The 19,495-nt window shown below is 32.0% G+C and overlaps 2 protein-coding genes across 2 annotated transcripts; both read right to left on the reverse strand.

Annotated features, from left to right (window-relative positions):
* Positions 1-4,034: 4,034 nt before the first annotated feature.
* Positions 4,035-9,527, reverse strand: LOC107030674 (late embryogenesis abundant protein 31-like). The gene is made up of 3 exons (XM_015231943.2): positions 9,148-9,527; positions 4,508-4,807; positions 4,035-4,405 (listed from the first exon to the last, which is right to left on the reverse strand). The coding sequence occupies exons 1-3, from the start codon at positions 9,445-9,447 to the stop codon at positions 4,250-4,252; spliced, it is 756 nt and encodes a 251-aa protein (XP_015087429.2). The 5' UTR covers positions 9,448-9,527; the 3' UTR covers positions 4,035-4,249.
* Positions 9,528-14,541: 5,014 nt separating this feature from the next.
* On the reverse strand, positions 14,542-15,393 carry LOC107029532. Its single transcript, XM_015230967.2, has one exon. The coding sequence runs from the start codon at positions 15,174-15,176 to the stop codon at positions 14,688-14,690; it is 489 nt and encodes a 162-aa protein (XP_015086453.1). The 5' UTR covers positions 15,177-15,393; the 3' UTR covers positions 14,542-14,687.
* Positions 15,394-19,495: the final 4,102 nt, after the last annotated feature.

Here is a 19,495-nt window from a genome sequence, read left to right on the forward strand (position 1 = left end):
CGCCTTCCAAAACACTTCAACGACCCAAACCTAAAATGTTTGGGAAAAGGGAATTAAATTGGGTTAGTACGCCACTTGTATTAAGTACGAGACCATATGCACACATTCTATGAAATCATGCCAACAAAGAGGGATATTTATCAAAACATGCCATTTTATTCTTTGAAAATCCTTATACATAATCAAGGAAAATCATACAACTTAAAAAGGCATATTCATCAAGTCAAAGCAAATAACATACTTGTCAACATACTTTAACCCATTGCCCAATATAACCCTACTATCAAGAAATTATATCACAAGCATGGATAAGGGTTCATCATATCATAATAAAGAAAGACTACTACCTATGAATCCTCATAAAGCCAACAAGTGCAATAATCAAACGAAGCCCCATAACCTTACTCAATCAAGTGACCCAACAAGAACCACGACTAATATTCAACTTCACATTACATAACCTTTTTAAGGACATACAACATCATACTTATAGCAACGTAGACCAATTACATGTTCATGAGAGTGTCAATCACCATACAATATTATTTATATGTAAACTCATCATACTATCATTTTTTACATTCGTTATCATATACATACATAATATCAACTTTCTAAAGCTCCCATCAAGGCAAAATAGTGCAAGGCATAGGTATAGTCCCATAACCCTACTAGACTAAGTCAAACCTTTCAAGTCACCTTAGTTAGTTTATCTTCATTTGTTCATTTTAATTTAGGGAACACTTGCCTTAATCGACATAGACCACATGATCTAAGTATGGAATCCGTGTTGTAAAATCTTACACCGATAGAAGGTGAACTACCGGCCAAAGTAAAACTAAACATAAACATAGCTTTCTAGGTGGATCCACTAGCTAGTCTTCCTATGGGGGCAACATAGTTCAAGAACTAAGAGATAGTATATTTCCTCTTCATACCACTTGGTAATTGGGGTCTCCTCTCATGGGAATCTATTGGATGAGTATTCCTCTCCGAGAAGTCAACATCTCATGTAGAACTATAGGGCGAATCTTCCTCTTTGAGAAGTCATCACCTCCCATTGTCAAGTTCACTTGGTGCTAATCTAAGTCCCTTTATTGAAATATCTTTAAGCCTTTAATTATCAATCATATCTTAGTTTAGGTCATAGGGTCTACCCCTTGTATAATCATCATCATCAATAGCTCAATAAGAATTGCATGAGTATAGTCCTTTCATCACAATTCATATAAGTGAGGTTAACACATTAGCATTTCATAGCATAATAAGGCACATCGACAGTCATCATCATCCTTATATCACATACACCTTAATCAACCTCGCAACATAGTGAAGACATTTCAATTCAACATCATACCATCCTATCAATCCTAATACAAGGTATACTCCAATATAACGTCATGACTTAACCATAATTAATCACAATTGGAAGTAAAGATAGAAATTCCAAAACTTACCAAGTCTCCTTCATAGTTCATCATTTAAGCCTTACCATAAACCCTCAATTCAATCCAATTTAGATGTTCCACATCATAATCAATAATCAACATGATAATAATACTAGAAGAGTCATTACACCATAATTCAATACTAAATCAAAGCTTAGAACAAGATACTTAAGTCAATTCTCATAACCTAGATCACTTCTCATGAACTAGTATGAAAGACTACAAAGTATACTAATTTATTCATGATTAGTGTAACAACATCATCTAATAGTGATTTAACCAATAATCAAGTCAATTGAATCAATCACAACACAATTTATATCAAGATTAAACCTAGATTTAGGTCAAACCATCACAAATTACCATAATAAAGTTAAATACATGTTAATCTATCCATTATATCCTAAATAAAACATAAACAACTCAGTTCATAACATCAAATTCGTATTGAGTAAAACCCACTTGAAAACCCAACTTTGAAAATCCATTTTAAAGGAACCCTTTGATGAAAGAGTTTCAAAGGTGAATTAGATATCATACCTTGTTAATTGATGAAGAGTTGATGGTGAATTCGTCCCTTTCCATCCCTCAAAACCTCCCCTATCTTGTCTTCAATGGTGGTTTCTAAATAGAGAGAGAAAGAAGAGAGAAGGAAGAGGATTTATTTTTAAAGTTGTGTTTAATCTAATGAGGGTTGGGGTCTTTATATGAGGGGTTAAATTAGTTAATTAATCTTCCTTTAATACCTAAATAACCCCTAAACCCCTTAATTATTTAAAATGAAATGAAATTAAAATGTGCAGGAACTTGGACACTCGTAGAAACCCAGTCGACGGTTGGTCCCCCCTCCGTCCTGCACAATTGTCGTCTTGGTCAGAGACTTGTGCAGGCGAGGGCTTCCCCATTTTTGCTAAGTGTGGGATGAAATTTGGCATTTGACCCCCGTCGATCCACACACGATCCGTCGTTTGTGTCTCATTGGTGCACACTGCTCAGACAGTGTTGCCTCCAACGTGCTAGGGTCCTCCTCAATGGCCCTTGGTTGGTCCTCGGGGAGTCGTACCCGGACGTTTTGACCACGAATCACCTTTAACACATGTTGTACACCCTTTCACCTAATTTCATGAATTTCCGACTCCTAAAAGCTTGTCAAATAGGCTAAGGCACGCTAGTACGTTCTTGAACCAAATTTTCAAACGTCATGCACATTCTTGGACGTTTTGGTTCCTAAACCTCCTAAATGACTTATATTCATCATTATAGGTCTTATAACGTGTTTAGACCCAATGACACCTATGTTAGGCCTTAAGACTCATATTGAATTTTTCGAAGTGTTACAATATTGTGTTACGATTTCTCTTGTTGTCACAATCCTAATCCATTGAGCATAGCATCCAGACTAACCCCGATTGGTGAACTGACTAACTACCAGCACATAATCCATTAAACAACCAAAAATCAATTCTAAAACAAGGTTTCACAATTAAAAATCAAAATCATAAAATAATTGCGAAAATTTTTCCTAGAATTTGAAATTCATGTACCAAAAATCTAAATCCTCTAGAAAATGGAGATACAACTCCAAAATTGATTTTCTCTCTGTCCACTTTTATTTGTAATGTAACGCTTTTCGAAAGTCAATTTGACTAAGTTTTAAAGTTAAATTAGATTACATTAGTTCAATATTTTTATAAAAAAAATTAAATATTCAAAAACTATATGAATAGAACTATAAATTGCATTTTTTGTATATCAATATAATGAAAATATACATCGTAAAATATTGATCAAAATTCTTATAGTTTGACTCTAAAAAAAGAAACCATAATAATTAATTGTCGAAGGAGGAAGTATAGTTTAAATCTAAAAAAGGGACCAGAGAGAGGAGGAAGCCATAGCCAAGCAACTCATCCTTAAATTTAGAAAACGCTAAGATCACAGTTGAGGTCGCAATTGGACAATCCTATAAATATCCCCCAATGAATGCATCAGCGCAATTGAATAACTATCATACCTACTCCATTGACTTTCATACCTACTCCATTGACTTTCTAAAAGGTCCAACATATTATTTGATGATTCATATTTTTCAACAATAAATTTGAACATCTTTTTAATAAGCATTAACTTGAAACCTCGTGTGCATCAAAAGCAAATTCAGGAAGAATTAATTAGGTTCATATAAATTTCCGGACTGCCCATATCACTTGATAGTAGAAAACTTTCGGTGTGAAATGTTAATAGTTCAGACAAGTAGCAACTTAAACTTCTTTAAAATTTAAAATTTTACAACGATTTTGCAGATGGTGCAAAACCATACACTTGGAAAAAAGAAAAAAAAACTGAAACGTTATTTTCAATCATGCACTTGGAAAAAAGAATTGATTTATTTTTGAGATTTTATTGAAGAGTGATGTACTCCTAATGTTTACCTTAACTGAGAACAATTTATATCCTAAAAATTATAAAGGATATACTAATATATGTGTGTCACATTTAGTGTTCGCTCAAGGATAGACAAGGGCACCACCAATTCTCTAAAAATAAAATTTAAAAAATCATGACAATCTCATAATTACACCACCATGTATATATGTACACTCAACCAAGGGCGGATTTAGAAGGTTGTCAGATTATTCATCAAAACCCCCTCGAAAAAAAAATTAAGTTAATTTTTTTAATCTCTTTAATACAAGACTAAAGGTTGACTAGTAATTTAGAGGATTCAAAATTCCGAAAAGGTCCTGAATCCGTGTCACTGCACTCAACTACCTAGACAAAAACCAAAACCAAAACATTCATTAGAATTTGTTGAGATCAGATGCTATGGTGATGGAGGCTGCTACACCTCCCGGATGTATAGCCAAGTCGAGCGTATTTCTTATTTCAGCACCCACCACGCCTTCTGCATCTTCCCTCTTCGCTGCTTTATCTTCTATAAGCTTGCTCGTTGCATCCTAAATAACCAATAAACAATAATTAACCCTAATTTGAATATGACATAAACTTGTAATTGGTAGAATATAATGATGTCCGCATAGCATGCAAAATGAACTTACTTTTAGCACATCTCTGAGTGTGGTCTTGTCATCCGTTTGAGCATTTATGGAAGCAGCACATTGAGCTTCCGCTCCTACGCCTCCTGGCACTACTTCACTTCGTCCAGTAGCTCTTGCTTCTGCAGCTTGTATTGCTGCAGCATCGCTGTGTTCAATTGGTTTGTTCCCTTCAGGCTTAAGTGCCACAGCCTCTAGTGCTTCACCTACCGTAACTGCATCCTCTTGAACTCCTGTCGTAGGATATCGTGTTGATCTCTCTTCATCTGCTGCTTCTGATGGATAAATATACTGTGCAACTACCTAAATATCCAATCAATTGTTATTTTCATACCTACACTACGTCGACAATGATTTTTAGTGACAATTAATTAGCAATTGTTGTTAAATATGTATTTTTAGCGGTAATTAACACTCTTTATATATGTTCTAAAGACTTTAGCGACATTGGATCTAATGACACTTAACTAATATCATTGAAAACTTTAACACTTTTTATTAATGTGTCTATCTATTGCCGCTAAAAGTTATTTTTTTTTGTAGTGCTATCAACTACCTATACCAAGGTGCATTGTTGTTGTGTATATATCAATTTAATTTGAAGGGAATCCATTATATTGCACTTACTATTTGCTGAAATTTTGGTAATTTTGCCCTACACTAAATATTGTATAAAAATTATTAAATTCAGTAAATTGTATAAGAATTAAAGTACACTCTACTTTAATAAGAGTTAATACCTCAAAAAGTCAAAACCTGTGCAAAAATTGTGAAACATAGCACAAAAATTTGACTCGTTCCTATATGATAATCTCAGAAATTTGTGATTATTTTTTAAATAGAGATTGTTGAGTATCAAAAACTTTATGACCCTGAGTCCTATAATGAGAACATATTGAAGGTGTACTGTTATATTCTAGGTGTTTTGATGATCCTCCCAAATGTAAGGACCTAATTCCTGGTAGAGTGCTCTCGTCCAGATACAAATGGAGTACAACTGTAAAATGTTCATGTCAGGTGGTAGGTGAAAAGTGCAATGTCCTAAATCAATAGGAAGAGCGGACGAGATTGTCTATCTCAGTTACTCTCACAAACAAAGGGGCATTGTCTCTTGTTAAGTTCTCTCGTCCAAATCCATTATTAGGAACAACTATAAAGCTATTATGTCAGAGTCGGAAAGCGTCAACGTACTACACCAATCAGAATAAGTGCAGTTATTTGTCTAATGGTCAATAACTCTTTATGGTTGACTTAGTCAACATGACAAACAACAAATAAATTCATGCATCCAAAGAAGGAAGTCAGCCAGCAAGACTTTTCAAGAACTCACAAAAAAGTTTGCAAGGGACCTAGTCCCTGCAAGACTACGATATGAAAGGTTACAAGACAGCCGTCAGAAAAGTTGCTACCTCTAATGTGGAGGTGCACACATCTCTAACAGCAAACCTTCAACCAATGGGATGGTCTCAACGAGTTTGTGCTGATTTATATTATCTCTTTCTAACAAACACAAACTCAAGATTTGGCAAATTAAATTCACAAGCTTAAAACATAAAGCAAGAACCCGATCAAGAGAAGAAGCGTTTTCCGTACCTATTAGTGTTCTTGAATGTTTGTATTGAGCTTAACTTGTAGGATTCGTCTCATTGTTTGTTAGAAACATTTCAAAGCTGGTTTGAGTTTTTTAAGAACATATTTAGGACTATAAAAGTCTATACTAATCAGTAAGGTTAGTATTGTGGACGGTGTGGTATCCGCTTAGTTGAAGTCTAAGTTATCTAGGGATGATATCTTAGTGGGCAGTGTTATATCTGCTCCGGCTTGTCTAAGTAATAGGTGGTATTGCTTAGTGTGGATATTAAGCAAGCTAATCTCATTTTGTAAATTGATCTTTACTTTTGCTTGGAGAAGATTAGTGGAAGCAGTTTGAAAAGTTCTGTTGAGAACGGGTCGTGGTTTTACTCCTTTGAGCAAGGATTTCCACAAAGTTATTTGTTCAATCTTTACTTTCAACACTTATCTTACTTACTGTTTGTTATTGTAACTGTGGTGAGTACCTAATCCCATCAAAACAAGTGAATGCATATTCTTAGTTACTGTTCTTGCTGAGTCAAGGAACCTGGTCCTCGACTGATTGGTTGATGCATACATTCAAACACACACGTATTATTAGGGGAGATCGAGGCATCAAATTGGGATTAATCAGGACCAATGCTTCTAGAATAAAATAGGATCTTCATGATGTTGATCATTATGAGTCTTCAAACAAGACGGGGCAGAGGTACGGGGGTGCCAAGGTGTCTAACTAGACACCCTTTGTCAAAAAATACCACTATATGTACTTCAAATCCTAATATATATATATATATATATATATATATACACGTGGGTGCCAAGGCGTCTAACTAGACACCCTTTGTCGAAAAATACCACTATATATACTTCGAATCCTACTTTATATATACACACACACACACACAGATATATATATATATATATATATATATATATATATATATATATATATATATATATATATATATGTACACAAAATTTTAAACACCCTTTCGAATAGTAGATTCCAGTAGCTACTTGAAATCTATAACATATTAAAAATGCACAATTTTGATGTGAAGTGAGCAATAAATTGATGGCAAATAGGTGTTTAAGTATGCGAGATTGGATCCCTATAAGATCGTACTTCTTTGTTGAATTTACTATCAAAAGTTTGGACTAAAATTTTTAGTTGCACCACTGACTGGTACACTCAAGTAAAATTGACAACATTTATCATTCACGTCATGTTATTTCCTTTTCCCTAATCATATATAATGCATGAAATACTAACGAAGCGACCAGGAAAAAACATCACCTACCCGAAATGATTCCTTCTCGAACATCTCCTGATCATAATCCATTTTCACAACCACCTTCCCCAAGATAACACTCCAACAATATCATAATTCAACAATCTAATCAAGTCTATCATCAGCCTAAACTACAACTAACCACACATTCATCTACCCAGACACCATCTGAAAGGCTTCTGCATGTTATCTCTCGATACTTACAAGATAATATATAAGTAAAAATTGTTCTAATTATTCGATTAAGAAAACCTAGCCTACCTAGACATCAAACAACTGTAGTAAAATTTTGAATACAAACTTCTGGCTCCATGAGGGCGAATCTTAACGGACATTGATTGAGAATTCATGGATTTTGACCTTCTTTGTGCCGAAATCTCTCCCCTACATAATTCCCGAGTTTAAAGCTGCTTATGAGATTTTTTAGAGTAACCCTCATTGTTTTATTAATAAAGAGCGGGAGGAAATAAAAGAATTTATGTTTTTCGAGTTTCTACCCCTACCATAGCAGTTGACATGCCGCTATAGTAGTATCACCACAGTGAAAACATTTCCGCTATTGCGGAATGATGTCAGCCTGGTTAATTCTAAAATTCCTACATTCATGTTGTATGCCCCAACTTTTATATTGATATCGTATCTTATAACTTTTAGGACTCTACAAGATGTGACTTGTATTATGACGGCTTAGGTCGTTACATTTTTCTACTAAAGCCCCATTTCAGTTGTAGTGTTGGTCTTTTCATATAATTGGCTTATTTTGATATCATTGGTGTTTAGGTGATATCACCTTGTTTTTGTATTATGATTTCTTGTTGCCACAATCCTGATTCGTCGTGCATAGCACCACACTAACCTTTAATTCGAGAACTAACTAATCAGTAACGCATAATCTATTAAATAACCAAGAATAAACAATTTCATGTTCTAAAATAAGCTTTCCTTATTAAAATTAAAACTCATAAAATAATCATGGAAAATCCTCCTAGAATTTGAAATTTGTGTATCAAAATCTAGATCCTCTACAAAATGGAGATGCAACTCTAAAATAAATATAGTTTACGTTTATTAGAGAGAATGGGAGGAACCCATAGCTGCCTGAAACAAGCAACTGACTCATAAAACGCTAGGACCACAATTGAGGTCGCGATTGGACCCATCCAATGCATCAATGACATTGAATAACTATCACAACTACTCCATTGTCTTTCTAAAGGTCCAACATTGTTTGAGTTGATAGACTGAAATAATGATAATGTAATAACTTATTTGATGATTCATACTTCAACAATGAATTTGGACAATCTTCATAAAATTTCTGATTATGCCTCTGCCAACAAGCTCCAATTTCAATTTCGAAAATCACATGGTAAACTATAATGAAAATCCATTTTATCTAGCATTAACTTTGAAACCTTAAGTGCATCTAAAGCAAATTTAGTAAAACTTAATTATGTTGGAATAAATGTCCTCACTCCCCCATATACTAAAAAACTTAATATGAAATATTTTAGTTGAGAAAGGTAACATCTAACACTATTTTTAGGCATATATGGTACAAAAATATTCCTTTAAAACTTGGACTAGCATCTATATTGTCTAATTTGAATGTGTCTATTTTTTGAGAATATACCTTTAAAACTTGGACTAGCATCTATATTCTCCAACTCCAACTTGAATGCGTTTATATTTTTTCACACTATGCATATTTAAGTGTATGCTATGATTACTTATTTCATGAAGTCTATGATTACGATGAAACAAGATGAAGTTTACCTCTCCACCTACGGACTCAGAAACAACAAGAGTACCCCCAACTTCAACTTGAGAAACAGTAACGCAATGTTCTGTGGCGAAATCATTAGTAGCTACAACACCAATACGCTCATTCTGTGAGGCGGCTGACTGCATGAGTGATGCAGGGCCGCCTCGCGGAACATGACCCAGGGCTAGACTCTCTACTGATTGCATTATTGATGCATCTTCTGGTGCTATAATTTCTGAACTAAGTTCACTTGACACCAAAAACACGTCCCCATATGTTATGGGTTTATCTTCATTATTACTCATCCTCATCTTCTTTTAACAAATTTTATATATATTTTTACAAACATCGAAGAGGAAGGATAAACGCAAGTTAAATTAAGGTGATGAAGTGGTACTGCCAAACGCTGTAAATGTGTTATACGTGTTGACGGATATGATAAAACACTTCAGTATTGATTTTACAGATGGTGCTTTGTAAGTTGCGGTGTGAACCGCCCACACCATTATTTCTTTTAAGAAAAAAAAAGGGGTTATTTTTGAGATTTTGAAGAGTGCTCTACTCTTTATATTTATTTTAACTAAAATGTTGCTAATTTTTGTAAATAGTACAATTCACATGGTAAAATTTCAATAAAAAATGACAAAGTAAAGAAAATGGCACTTCAGTATTGATTTTACAGGTGGTGCTTTGTAAGTTGCCCAAACAATTGATCTTTCAAGAAAAAACTGAAACCATAATTTTCTGAGGACCGTAACTTTTTATGTGCTTCATTTCATTGAATAAAATCACGTCATATTTTTTTAATTTTATTTTGAATCATTTTTTCATAAGTGTTATTTGAAGAAAAGACAGTAGAGATTAAAAAAACAACTTTAAGAATGGATTAGAAATTTAATATCATGAAAAGTTCCATTAATATAAAGTTAAGCTATTTATATAAGAAAATGGACAATAGGACCATTAAGTAAGCTCCTTTAGCCGCTTCGATTATTAGAGGCGCTTACTTCACACCAACAGAATCATAAATTTCTTCTCCGCCTCAGTTTGAGATCTTTCTACATCAAGATCTGACCCTCGATCGACTCTAAATATAGTGTAATTTCTGATATATGTACACCACAATAGCTAACCCTATTCCAGCTTGCATTGTATTTGATGTTGAGGATTTCGCTTTTGATGTAGTCAAGCTAAGCTACCAAAAATTAAACCTAATAAGTTTTTAAATATTCAAGGACTAAAATAGGTTAATATATAGTTAAAGAACCAAAGGTGATAGGTCTTTATATAGTTAAAAGATTAAATTCGATAAGTGCATAATTAAGGGATCATTTTAGACCTACACCTATAATTTGACATTTATCTCATCTAGTATCTTCTACACCCCCAAATTCTTCATATTCTAAAGAATGATGTCATATTCGAAGTTCCATTTAGAAGCAAGAAATCTCGATCAATATATCACACCCACATTCAAAGTAAACCCCAGAGATATAGCAATGGATGAGTTACTTTTCCCTTAACGATATTGAGTTTTAGAAGAAGAAAAAGATCCTTTGATAAAAAGCGCTACCCTCTAAAAAGCCCCCACCCAACTCAAATTCGAATTAGTCAGGACTTCACATGTATTGGACACCAGATAAGAAGCGAAAATTAAGTAACAAAATAAATATTGGGACTTGTTTACCACGTACCATTGTCACTAATTTAAGAGCTATAGCTAGTTTATAAAAGCTAATCATTAGTTCCCTTGAAGACTACTTTGTTTCAATTCCATTGCAATTGAAAATGACCAAATCAAGAATAAAACACAAAACATGCAATTCCTTGACTACAACAGGCTATTGTTATAAAAACAAATTACTCTTCAACTTTTCTTTATAGTATGATTGAAAGCACTTTTGCCATTAAATGTGGCCATCGAGAGTGACAGTACTTAGAAGAGTATTTTAAAGCCATTCCAAGCAGAATGTATTCGTGTCCCACTTGCAAAGAAAGTTGGAGAATAGTTCAACTTTCGTGTAATTTCAGGAGAGGTAATTTGGCAGCAAAAATACAGTGACGAAAGTTCGTCTTTCTCAAGATAAATGTTAAAAGCTCTTAGATTCATCCTTTACTTGATATCATGTTGTTATGTGGAGTGTGGAGCCTCAACTTTCACATCAGACTAGACTAGGATGTGTCATTGCCAGCAAGTGTAAATGGCACATTTGTGTTGCTGACACAAGGGAGTGTGAAGCTAACATTTGCAAGACCCCACTTATCTCATAACCAGAAATTATACTAGTACATTTTACTAAAACTGTAGAAATAACCAGAAAAATAAGAAAAACTCTGTACCACCTTCTGATTCATCAAAGTCATTCGAGTAGAAACTTACCAGGATCGTGACAACACTTGAAGCAAGAAAACAGGTATTGTGCAACATCTGATATTAGTGATGGAAATATATTGACACAGAAGTTGGTTTTGCCAATACAATCATCTACCAGCAACCAGAAGAAAAGAAACGTAACGCATCTTCCGGGAATACCCTGGGTGATAATGCAACTCGACATAGTCAGTCCCACACTGCAATAATACACGTTTGTTGAACATACAAAAGTTGAAGATATGCAAAAGCTACTAAAGGATTCTTATCAAAGCTTTCACATAGGCTTGGGACTGAAAATGACCACTAAATATATGGCTTTTGTAAGGTCTATTTTAGGGATTCGATTGTAATAAATCTCACGTAAGAGCATTACCATGAGAATTTTTGACCAAATTCATCACTATTGTCTTGCTTCAACTTTCATGACATCCTTGTAATATTTTACTCAACTAAGAACATTGTTTAAATTTCCAAAATATGACCAAACACCCTTCTGTTTACTTTTTCATTCTTCTCTAACTGAATCTGTTTTTCTCAGTTTCGCTTCATCTATTAGTTATTCTTTCTTTTTCAAAAAAAATTCCACCAGCTCTTCAAAGAACAAAAACATCTTTACTTGGCCAAACAACATTGCTGAAATCCCTTCTTCTCCAAGTAGTTCTCCAGTTTTGATGCTCTTAGCTCGTTGGACACCAAGCTATTGGGCAGCCTCATTAGTTATTGAATAATTCAATAAGTAGAATAATGACTCAACACAACCTTGGTACTTTCAGAAAAATGTGCCTATAAATAGTTTTGGCTAAATTATAGATAATTTCTCAGAAGTCAGAACATGAAAGAAAAGAGTGATAAGGAGCAACCCCAAGAAACAACAGAAAAAAAAAAAGGAAGAACCTTCTAAGTCAGTTCTCTCAGCTGGGTGAACTATTCAAAAATCCATTGCTCCAAATTGTTCCATATTCAAAAAAAACAAATGGCAATATATTGTTTACGTATATGGAGACTGTGGTTGAAGACGGTTACACAGTGTTCATTAGGTCAAGTCTTTGTTTCTGGGCGATTCTTCTTTTGTTTCTCTTTTTTTTCTTATAAACTGAGACTGATATAAAGATTATTCTGTTAGAGAAGGATGAAATATTTAACAGAAGATGTTTTTGATAATTTCTTTAGAAACCTAAAGGATGTTCTTAGTTAAGTAGAGTATTATAAGGATGTATGGAAGTTGAGGTTGAAAATAACAAGGATGAATTTGGTCAAAAACTCAATACCATGACAACTGATTGGCAGCTTCAGAAGCTCTTTAAACTCTGAGCAAAAAGGCAGATCCCCAGCTGCAAAGCAAACTACAGAAAAAGCCCTCTCTTGGATACAAGATGATTAAACATTGAACACCTCTACAGCCATTAGGCCAGAAAGCTAAAAGCTCACAGATCACATAGCCATGGGAATATAGAAGCGACATACAGATTATTACACCATCTGTCTGCTCTAGGTAGTTTAGGTCAGCTGGAAACAAAGTTAAACGTAGGATCTGCTTCTAATGCCTCTTTCACCATAACATGACGATGCTAAAACTTGGTTTCAAACAAAATGCAACTGGCGACTAAAAAATAGTCAACTCAAATGTCTCAACATCCAACAATGGATATGTCTCTATGATTTACTTCTTCAGATTCGTTTAGCTCTTAAGCCTTTCAATAATCTGTAAAGAACCCATCTGGGCCATTGGCTTATTGCTTTTGGCTTAGTTTTGCTATTTTGACTTAAAACAAGTACTTAAAAGCACTTTTAATTTCATCCACACACTTCAAAAGTGCTTAAAAGTCATTTAAGCTTGAAAGCACCATAGATAAGCCAATCCAAACAGGCTCTAATTCTATTATAAATGCAAAGCAGATTGAAACTAGAATCTAGGTAATAGTAACTGCAACAGAATTCTACACTTAGGTACTCATGTTCAGAATAGCAGCACCAACCGATCTATAAGAATAAATGAAGAACTATAGTGTGAAATGACTTTTGCACAGCAATGACATACAAGACAATAAGCGCAAGTAATTATTAAAAGGATAGAACCAAGAAAACTTCGATGGGACGTTATTGGACAAGCATAGAAGTGCAACAAGATCCGAATAAACCTACAAATCAAAATGGTTTAATCTGTTGGAAATTGGAGTAAGAGAAACATATAACAACACCATGAAAAGAATTAGGACCCTATACATAATATAGGACTGCACACACTTGAGAAATTGTTATCCCATTAGCAGCTGAATAATGATGATAATCGTGCGGCAGTTCGGAGTATTTTTTGCAAAAGTGAAGGTAGAATTACCAACATCAGCAGTTCTTCGGCTACTTCGGACAGCAGAAGTCTATATGACGTGTGATCAATACTATCTTAGACACTAGGAGCCATGGAGTTCCACTATATGTTCTTCCATTGGTTCATCACTCATCAACACATACCTTTGTGAAAGGAAATAAAAGGATATACAGAAAATCAACTGAATGGCACCACCATTGCATACTTTTTTAATGGTAAAGTTATTTCGAAATAGTGGCAACCAAAAAAATCAGATGAACTAAATTTCAAGATACAAAGAAAGAATACATCTTTATATCGATAAGATCACAGACATGAACCACACACATAAAGAAGAATAAAAAAAAAAGAAATCAGCCATTTGCCTATTACAAACATTTATGCTTATTCAACACAACCAATTGAACAACTCAGCAACTCAAGCTACGCAGATGCGATTGTGACAAATTGCAACAACAGAAGTATAAAGACTACTTTAACAACTCATAGCCATTAATATTTCAAGGAAAAGCCTGCTCTTTTCTTCTTTTACAATTGGCCTATCAGTAAATTCCACACCAAATTAGTGGTTAATGAAAGCAATGATTCTACTAAATTTCGTCTAATACATCCATAGATTACCCCAATAAATCTAGCTGAAGTTCATTATTATGAATCCTCTTCATTCCTGACCTTTTGTAAAGTAAAAGCCAAAAAGTAAGGATATAAGTAGAGCACAATGATCAAAATTGAAATCCAAAAGGTACTATTTTATTTAATATAACATAGATAGTTAAGATATATCCCTTTAGCAAGACGAGCCACAATTGGGACATAAACTGGAAAAAAAAAAACTGAAGCTAGAGAGAAGTTTATTGTACAAGAATAAGGCGTCCAGCCTCACCAATACCATCATCATCGACCTCCTCCTCATCAGGGTCTTTCGGAACCGTGACCACCAGTTCACCGTCAGCAAAATCAGCGGTAGCCAACTCCGGCAGAGTTGACGGCGGAAGACGGAATCGCCACAAATCAAGTTCAAACTCACCCAAAGACGAATCCAAAACATTATCCCCTCGAATTACAATCTTAGTAACACCCGGATAGATCTCAACTGTATCAGCCCTAATATTATTCCCAGCATCATCCGTCGGTATAACAAAACGGAATGAATCAGAAGTTTCTTCAATAGAAACATCCGCATCGGAATTAAACGGAAGTTCTAGAACCTTGGCGAATATATGAGGGAGTCGCCGGAGCTTCTTCTGACGGCCGGTTAACGAATTAGCCTGAGAAAGAGCCGAGACGATGTCGTATCGTAACGTGATGTTGCGTTTTCTTGGTACTGGATGAACCTTCATGATTTTAAGGTTAGAAGAAAAAGAATTAAAAAAACAATTTTACAAAAATTGGGTCAAGAGAATTATTTTATGAGAAAAAGAAAGGTTAAAGCAATGGAGAATTTGCAGAGAATAGTTATTTTGTGGGTAAAGTACAGTGGAAATTCTTGGCTTTGGATGGAAGAGAAAGAAGAGTACCAAAAGGGATTAAATCAATAAAGAAAAATGGGAAATTTATGAGGTAGGGAGAATATTAATAATTCTATTTATATATCGAATCAAATAATTTAATTTTAAAAGTTATAAATAAAAATAAGAAAATATATGAGATTAAAATTAGATATAATTTTTCGAAATACATAAGTGGATTAGCACCTCACTTGCGGCTCTTTTACTGTTTTGTATATTATATAATTCATATTGATTTGAAATCTATATCTTATCTCGCTTGTTATCTTCTTATTTAGTGTATCTGATAACAAAAATATATATATTTAACTATGGCTTCCTCAATATATGATTAAAACCTTTTAATTAATGGCAAAATTATTTAAAAGTATAATTAAAATTAGTATATAGTGTAAAGATATAGGTCTAATGAGGTAGTTAAGATAGTTGCGTTAGAATTTACTTTTAAGTAACAATACTTAACTGAAATATATTCACTAGAAAAACATATTGTATTAGTTTGATAGTATAGTATATTAAGGGTGTAAGTAAAATTTTGGGGAAATTAAACATCTCGTATAAGTAAATTAATTATATATATATATAGAGAGAGAGAATTATTAACTAATTAAATAATTTCATAACAAAAAATCGTAATAATATCATAAAAATTTATATATACTCTTATAGTATCATTCACAAATGAGTTCAAACAAAAAATTTTAATGACATCACAATAATATGTGTATATTCTTATAGTATCATTGATTATTGAGTAATTGCTGAACAAGAAATTTTAATGATACCACAACAATATACATATACTTTTGCAGTATCATTAACTAGAGTAATTTCTGAACAAAAATTTTTAGTGATACCAATACAATATTATATGCTGATTTAGTATCAGTGAAGTGAAACTATCATTCGTGGGGGTCGTTTGGTAGAGTGTATTCGAGAAAATAATGCTAACATTAGCTTGATTTATTATCAGTACCTTGTTTCGTACACTTTTCTAACCAGTGCATAACTAATATTTGTATTAGTAAGTAATACACTCTATTGTGTACTAAAAAGTGTATTGCTAATATCATCTTTTTCTATGCATTAGTAATGCAATGGGTTCTAATGTATACATTAACATGATTACCGATACAATTGCTATCGAATTTTTTTTACATCCTTTCAATTATATTTGTGGATGGTATTTTTGTGAAATATTTTTCTAAAAATATTATGTAATGCATAATATTTTTAGTATACCCAACCAAACATTGCATAAAAAGAATCTCATCATAACTAATGCAAGCATTACTAATGCAAATATTTCAATACACTATATTTTGCATTATTCTTATAGACTCTACGAAACGACTCCTTAGTGATATAAATACAGTAATATGATATTTATTTATATCAATTAAGCGAAATTAGAAATCATAATCAATGGGATATAGGCTGTAATTATTTATGAGAGAATAGATATATAAAAAATTACATTGAATTTGAATATGAACTTGTGATTATTTTAAATATTATGACTCATTTATATAGTTCTTCACGTATATTAATGTATTTTTCATCGAAGTGACTGGAGCTAAATTTTATTTTCTTTGATTGGTAAAGACACATTTACAATATTTCATACATGTTATAATTTTTGAAGTGAATTAATTGATCCAAAAAAATTAACTAATTATGAAGTCTTCATTTGGATAAGTGTTACATCAACATAATAGAAATAAATGAATATGTACAAAAAAATATAGATACTCAACTAACACAATTAATGAAGTATTTATTAAAACATAGTACTCATTAATTATAATCCTAATTATTTCTCGATTGATCTCTATATACTAGTCAATTTTTTATTTGACACATGTATTAAAAAAAATTAATTGTTATAATAAGTTTACTATTTTAACACTATTACTTGATAGAATTTCAAAATCAATTTACTCATTAAAGAGATTCTACTTTTTTTAAAATCATTATTTTTTAAATAAATAGAAGATATAATAGGTAAAAAAAATAATATTATTTTGTTAAATTTATCAAAAATAACAAGTAAAAGTTTAAAATTAAACAAGTAAAAAGAGACGGACAAAGTAAATATTATGGTAACTTTTTCATATTATTATTTTAATTCAATATTTTGGATCGAAAAATTATTTTGAATAAAGAAAACAAAAATTGATCTTTGTAATATATTACATTAAACATGCAAGTAAAAAAATTAATGTGGTAGTAACAAATATATATTGTGTATAATAGTAGAGACAATATAAAAATATCAATGCAAACCAGCTGCCCTTTTCAGCCTAATTTCTTGGTTTATTTCAGCTTGACTTGTTGAATTTAAGTCAAGACTTTATTTATGATCCAGCTTAATATGTTTTGGTGCTGGCAAACTTTTATTGGATCATAAAAATGCAATTTTTTATACATTATAATATCCTTTTGCAAATCAACATCATTGCTTAAAATAAAGTAATTCAAATATGATCTTTATCATTTTTTTCTCTAAAGTTTATCAAACAGAATTGTACCTCTTCTTTTTTTTTCTTTCAGGAAATTGAAATAGGAAAGAAAGTAATTTCTAGGTTAGTTCATTGAAAATATAGGAAATACAATAGAACTTTAAGAAATTACAAATTAAGGTTAGTGAAATTTTCAAGGCACAGAGTTTTATATTAGTAGATATTTTGATATGTAATATGAAATTATGAAACGAAATCAGCGTTTAGATATGTGATTTCATGTTAATTTTATCTCACATCAAATCATGACATGAAATTCTAAATTCTTCAAAAAAAATTATTTAAAAATTTTAAATCGTGATTTGAAAATTTTCAAATACAAATATTGACCCACGAATTTAATATGTAAGAGCCTAGTCAACTCATTTAACATTATACCTACACTAATAGTATTATATTATAAGTATATATAACTTAATTATATCGTTAGAATAAATATTATTAGAAGTTCACTGATTTGATCAAGCAATTACATATATTTTGCAACTATTATATTTAGTTCCAAATTTAATATATATGTGTGTGTGTGTGACGATGAAGCTCCATCACAAAATTTCATAAATATTTGCTTAGCGTTTTCTCCTTTTGATTATCATAATTGGTTCTTTTTTTGTTTGTTTGTTTAAATTCATACCCCACTCATTTTTGTATATTTATTAGACATTTGTCTTAGAGCACACATAATCGTAAAACATGTATGAATTGAAGACCTCAATTACGTGTGTTTTATACATCTAGTTGATATCCTTGTCAACATGAATTCGTGTTTTAAATTATAACTAGTTAATTGGTACTTTATTGTCGTTTAATAGTATATATAGTATAATATAGCATATTTCGTAACACGCTATTTCTTATTTTTATCTAATGCCTTCGAATTGACCTTAGTATTTGGGGTCTATTTAATAGATGATTATGTAATAATAATTACTTTATTATTTATGTCAAAATCACTTAAACTATTGGTGTGTTTGGTAGGGAGGAAAATATTTTTTAGAAATTATTTTTTAACTTTTTTTATGTTTGGTTGATTTTAAATATTTTCCAAATTAACTTATTTTTCCTAAAAAATTTAAGAAAAATGACTTTCCTTCCAAAATTAAGGAAAATATTTTTCAAAACTCTATTTCATTCTTGGATTTTTTTACCCTACTCGTATCCCGTAGCCGACCCTCTCCATTAAAAAAAAACTTAAATTTTTAAAATTTTCTTATCTTTTAAAAATTTCGAATATACTTTAAATGTTTCAAATTTTTTTTTTTAAAAAAAAATTACTTGGCGTACCATTAAAAAAATTATATTTGAAAGATATTTCAAATTTAATTTATTTTTTTACGCCACAATCCCTCCCTCCCCGAACAAAGGTGAAACCCTCCCCACCACCCCCGTCAAAGATTTTCAAAATTTTTTACCTTTCTTGAAACTTTACACAAAATTGTTAATTAATTTCTTTTTTTTTCATTAAATGTTATTGGACCATGTTTTGGTCCAATAAATGAGTTTCCATTAATATATTAAATTAATAATATCAATATACACTAAAATCTGAAATACACACATTTAATAAAATATGTAACATTAATAAACATATTGCTGTTTTTTCATTTTCACTAAAAATTTTAAATTAAT

The sequence above is a fragment of the Solanum pennellii genome, chromosome 9 (genome assembly GCF_001406875.1).
Source record: "Solanum pennellii chromosome 9, SPENNV200".
NCBI lineage: Eukaryota > Viridiplantae > Streptophyta > Magnoliopsida > Solanales > Solanaceae > Solanum > Solanum pennellii.